The 6,000-nt window shown below is 30.5% G+C and overlaps 1 protein-coding gene across 12 annotated transcripts in view; it reads left to right on the forward strand.

Moving 5' to 3' along the window:
• LOC139513492 (voltage-gated inwardly rectifying potassium channel KCNH6-like) overlaps nt 1-5,585 on the forward strand; it is a 119,374-nt gene extending 113,789 nt beyond the window's left edge. For 6 of the 12 annotated variants that reach the window (XM_071302060.1, XM_071302055.1, XM_071302056.1 and 3 more), the window contains one exon: nt 1,625-1,707. In XM_071302060.1, coding sequence (XP_071158161.1) covers nt 1,625-1,626 — 2 coding nt within the window. In that variant the 3' untranslated portion in view covers nt 1,627-1,707. Of the gene's footprint in view, nt 1-1,624 lie in introns of all 12 variants that reach the window. The other 6 variants (XM_071302048.1, XM_071302050.1, XM_071302052.1 and 3 more) reach the window with 1 other exon arrangement.
• Nucleotides 5,586-6,000: the final 415 nt, after the last annotated feature.

Raw genomic sequence — 6,000 nt, forward strand, 5'->3', positions numbered from 1 at the left:
TTATCAAGCTACAACCCAGATTTCATAATTCATTAGTTGACCATTTATTAGATTTTTCAGCATATCAAGGTAAAGAATCTCAAATTGAAAAAAAAAATTAAACATGTATTTTTCTTTTTGTGGTTTAAAGTTTCTTTAAACAAGGTAGATGCTGAACAAAGCCATAAATTTGTAATTTCTTAAATAAAAAATGTGCAAGGCCACTTCCACTTGTATTTTTGTCCATCTGATGAGTTAAGCCTTTTTCAACTGATTTTTATAGTTCGTTCTTATGTTGTACTGTTATACCACTGTCCCAGGTTAGGGGGAGGGTTGGGATCCCACTAACATGTTTAACCTCAGCCACATTAATTATGTATGTGCCTGTCCCAAGTCAGGAGCCTGTAATTCAGTGGTTGTCGCTTGTTTATGTGTTACATATTTGTTTTTCGTTCATTTTTTTATATAAATAAGGCCATTAGTTTTCTCGTATGAATTGTTTAACATTGTCTTATCAAGGCCTTTTATAGCTGACTATGTGGTATGGGCTGGGCTCATTGTTGAAGGCCGTACGGTGACCTACAGTTGTTAATATCTGTGTCATTTTGGTCTCTTGTGGAAAGTTGTCTCTTTGGCAATCATACCACATTTGCTTTTTTATAAAAAAAAATAAAATACCCATAACACTTCAGTTTTGTACATTTCATGAGCAGAAGATTATATAATATAATCAAATAAGAACTTATAACCCCATCAACGTATCAAATTTTACATGAATTTTTAAAAAATCAACCAAAAACTGACAAAAAAAAGACTCATTTTTGGAGAGTTATCTCCCTTTCCAATGTTAATCTCCATAAAAAATTAAAAATGCAAAATTTTAGCTTCCTCCAGTTAGATTTTATGGGACTTTGTTTCTGTGTATATTTTTGGTTTAATGCTATAAATTAGAACTTAAACATTTTCTGTTGCAATTAGTTTGAGGTTCAAACTAGGTTTGACTGGACATATGTGATTATCATAATGTTTAAAAAATATATTGATTTTTACCAGAATGTCTATTGGTTCCTTTCTCAGAACCAATCAATGATATTTAACCATTTCAGCCTTAAAAAACAAGAAGTATTCTCTACCATATTAGGAAAAGGAATATAAAGATATGATGCCAATGAGACAATTATCTGCCAGAAACAAAATAATTTGGCTGTAAATTATATAAACAAAAATGCCCATGAATAATAACTCTTGATAAATTGGATGCTATCTAAACAAATGCATTTCATTGTCAACTCAGCTGCTGAACTGAATCTGAAGTGATTACTGATCAGAAGAATTTAAAACTTGCAAAAGACTACAAATGGTTTTACACTAGTAATTTTTGGGGCCCTTTATAGCTTGCTGTTCGGTGTGAGCCAAAGCTCTGTGTTGAAGCCCTTTACCTTGACCTATAATGATTTACTTTTATAAATTGTGACTTGGATGGAGAGTTGTCTTATTGGCACTTTTACCACATCTTTCTATATCTATATAAAATTCAAATTAATGTAGCAGTATGACATGATACATGTAATGATATTATAGCAGTTCATCATACATCTATTGTTAATTTTGATGAAAAGCCTTTTTATTTTATGATTTTTTTCAGGATCACCAGTGTTTAGAATCACCATGGATACGAAGATCTAAAGAAGAACTAGAAAAATATAAACAAACATATACAGATTCAAAGACATATAAAGTGGAAAGTCAAAATAAGGCCATGCCAAATAAAAAATCAACAAATGATCAGCAACTTACTAGTCTATTAGGAGCTTGCTCAACAACTGACAATATAAACCAATCAAATGCAGACTCTCAAAAGAGCCAATCAGAAGTTTCTACCACAATCAGTGCGGAAAAAACTTCTAAAACTGTTGGTTCAAAACAAGATACAGATGTGTAGTAGTGATGTGGAGTGACTAGCAATCTTCCAGTTTTTTTGTTTGATAGTAGCCAAAGTTGTTTACAAACTAAGACAAACAGGTATCAACCAATTTACTGCAACTGGTCAGTGTAATTTGTTCTTTGATCTAAATCAATTTATACAGTTGTAAAAAAATATAATTAATACTGCTCTTATAAAACAACTGATGTTTGCTTTCTTACATTTGATCTGCCTCAGGAATTTTTGTTTCAACATACTTGTTATTTTAAAGACAACTAACAGTCTAATTGATCACTTGCAATAAAAATGGTTAACACTTGTGTGGTTTCAGTTGTAATTGTTGATGTTTTTGTTTCTTATTTGTTTTGTTTATTGTTTAACATAATGTTGATTTTTGTGTAATAATTGTACAAATAAGTGCTTACTGACGAAATTGTGATTGCTTGTATAATATTGATACTTACCGACAGTTAGATGTTACTAATTACTGTTGTACAGTGAATATACAGGTAATGTTTTAAGAACCAAGTACTCTGTATTATATTAACAATAAGCCAATACCTATTTCAAAATCGCATTGAAAACAATGAAGCAGGAGACAAAATAATGCCTATAAAGTCATGGAATATTCACTTTTTGTTTAAAGGTTAAACACAGATAAAATATGAGATCTGTCCTTGTAAAGTTACTGTAACAGGTTCTGCCAAAAGTGGTTTTAAAAAAAGTGAACAGAAAGTTATAGCTCTGAAGTTGACCATAGACCGGCATAGAGGTATATAATCATAGCAAAACTATTAAGGGGAGATAATCATATTTACTAACTTCAGAATGCTACATGTAATAGTTTTGTGGGGAGGTGGTATTCTCTTGTGAGTTCACCGAAAGTTCTAGTTTAACTTTATTATTTAGTTTTTAGTTTTACATCAGTATGCTATTCAAGACAGTACAGAACTGATATCTTGAATTAACATTGTCTGCTAGTGTCAGGCAAGTAGAATCACTAGAACTCAGATGATGTTGTTTAAACATCAATTCAGTTTCAAAGAATTTTCTGTTTGACCAACAGGGATTAACTATATGGTTCTAACAGTACAAACAGCTTTAATGTGCATCTCCTGCTAGAACAATTAATTGAACAATAACAGACACATCTACAGGAAGAAAATTGCAACTACTATTTTGATTTTTTACTCTCATTGATTTCTTGATTATGCCTTCTAAAGAGGATGTGCATATAAGTACTACAAAATAGATGTACATATTTCATGGATTTTTTTCTTCTGCATTTATCAGTTATATAATCTGAACTTTCATACACACATGAATTATAATGCAAAAATGTACATCTTTTATAAAAAAATAATTTTGATAAATGCATCAAGTTATGCTATATATTTGTAGTGTTAACTTTTTAGATATAGTATTACAGATATTTTGACATTTTACTTTGTCCATTAGTGATGTCAGTTTCCGCTTGCATTTATACTTGATTTAATCAACAAATACAGTTATCAAATTAATGATGTTCCTAACTGTTCTAACCATATTGGAATAGTTTAACATTCCTTGTTATTCATTTAGTTTTGTATATACACAATTAACAATGTTTGCCTCCATTAAAATACTCCTTGTTTTTGTTATGTACATATGTATAATTATATTGTTGCAGTGTGATAGATGTTTGTTTGAATGAATGATCCAAACCCTTATTGAATTTACATAAAAATCAATAAGGAAGTTCTTTATTTTAACACTAAACTAAAAAAAAGTTGTTTGTTTTAAAATTAAGGTAGAACAGGACAACATATTGCTTTTTATCTCAAGAAGGTCATTCTGACAATTTGCTTCATAACTTTATCTATGCTGGAATTGGGTGAAAATTCAGACTACTGTAATTGGTTGGGAAAACACTTGATAAAGCCAGAATGTCAGTTAAATGTTGTTCAAATGCCAACTATTTCAAGTGTTCTTAAATTTCAGCTGTTGTTAATCAAATTATTCATCAAACACTAAATAATGATCCTCAGTTTTCTTCATCTATTGTATTTGGAAATATTTCATTTTAATGTCATGGAAATCAAAAGGAATTACAAATTGATTTAGGAGATTTGATAGATGGTTAACATTTTATAATACTAGTATTTATTTTCTAGAAAATAGAAAATATGGCATCATACCTTCTTTTATGAAAATAAAAATCGATCACAGCTTTAGACTGTCAAAGTACAGTATGTGATTGTGCAAACCATCTAGGCATGATAAACAATACATGTTTTTACTTCTGTGAAGTTGTCGTGTGAATCTGATGAGTTTGCTAAATCTGATGTCTCATTTTTGGAATCCTATGCTTCATGCATGTTAAAGAACCCTTAAAACAACAACTGTTTATGGGTCCTTCAGATACCTATTGTGACCAAATATATGCTCTCACCCTACATACTCTCTTTTTTTAGGACAATTCCAGCAAGTCAATCCACTTTCCAGAACCTACCTATTTGATATATTGTTAATTTCCTTCTTGTTTTGAATATGCATGAAAATAGCCACTGAACCCTTGATAAAAAAATCTTTTGAGCATAAACAAAGTGTCATTTTATATTATTATACTTCACATTAAAATGCCATATTTTAATTGGCTAATACGAGGGTGTTAATTTACTCTATCACATGGCTGAGAGGGTAACATTTGTTTTGAATGTCACCTTCTCGTCCATACCAATCAAAATCGATAATTTATAGGGCAATGCAGTGAATTTACATCAAGTTATTAAAGACAATGCTCAAGTTTTACATTTTAGCTCAGATTCTATTATTTGACTCAAAATAAAAGAAATAAAACATCTTGCTTCACTTCTGTTGATTGTTCTGATACCCATAACGTTGTTATGTACGTCATGTCCCTAGAAAATACTTTTTAAATAAATTTTATCTGTAAAAGACAATAAAAATAGGACATTCAGTATAATAAATTAAATAACACATATATTTACCTCGAGAAAAAGCATTGTCAACCTTGGCTTCGCCGTGGTTGACAATGTTTTCTCAGGGTACCAAATTCTACTCTATCACCCTCTCAACTATGTGTTATTTATATAATGGTCAGAGGTAACAGCTGTAAAGTTTTTAATCATTCTTATTTAATAAAGATCTGTATCATTTTAAAGTCATTCTTTCTAAACTTTCATAAGATGGCAGGCCTTTTCACAAAACATCTTAGAATATGAGCTGTGTAGGATAAAAATAAATTTTGTGCAAGTGCCATGACATTGTATACATGTGCATTATAAGACTTTGATCGGTTTTATCGGCTTAATTTCCAAACAGTTACAGACTTTGTATAGAGTTTTTTTCATCTCGAAATAAGTTAACAGATGTATTGATATTCATTTGCATAAGGTCAGTTTCTATCTGATTCTCCTCATATGACTATAGAAATATCATACAATTGCCTCTTCAAGCAATTTAACAATTCAGTATTGTAAACATTTTGTGAAAGAGCCATACAAATTGAATTAACTTATTTAGTTGTCTTAATTATTTTAAACAGTCTAAAAAAGTCAGAATAATGAGATTAGTACTATAATTATGTTTATCATTGTACTTAAATCATGGCAGTCATTTTGTATGTTTTGTAGAGAGAGTAAGATTTGGTTTGACAGATAAAGTTCTGTAAAAATAAAAATGTTTGTTGTTTTTCTATTATTTAGCCTTTTTAGCACACCTGGCCCAAAAGGGCCAAGTGAGCTTTTCTCATCACTTGTTGTCTGTTTTCAATTGTCCATTAACTTTTACAAAAATACTCTCCTCTAAAACTGCTTTGCCAAAAATCACCAAACTTGGCCTATATCATCCTTAGGGTATCTAGTTTAAAAAATGTATCTGATGACCCTGGCCATCAACCAAGATGGCCGCAATTGCTAAATAGAATATTAGGGTAAAATGCAGTTTTTGAGCAAATCTGACATTGGGTTTAAATGTTTATCAGGTCAAGACATATCTGTTTTGACTTTTTCAGATGCATCAGACAACCTGTTGTTGTGTTGCTGCCCCTAAATGGAAAATTTAAGAAAATTTTGCAGTTTTTGTCGAGCCTGCAA

This window comes from Mytilus edulis, chromosome 2 (assembly GCF_963676685.1).
Source record: "Mytilus edulis chromosome 2, xbMytEdul2.2, whole genome shotgun sequence".
Taxonomy (NCBI): domain Eukaryota; kingdom Metazoa; phylum Mollusca; class Bivalvia; order Mytilida; family Mytilidae; genus Mytilus; species Mytilus edulis.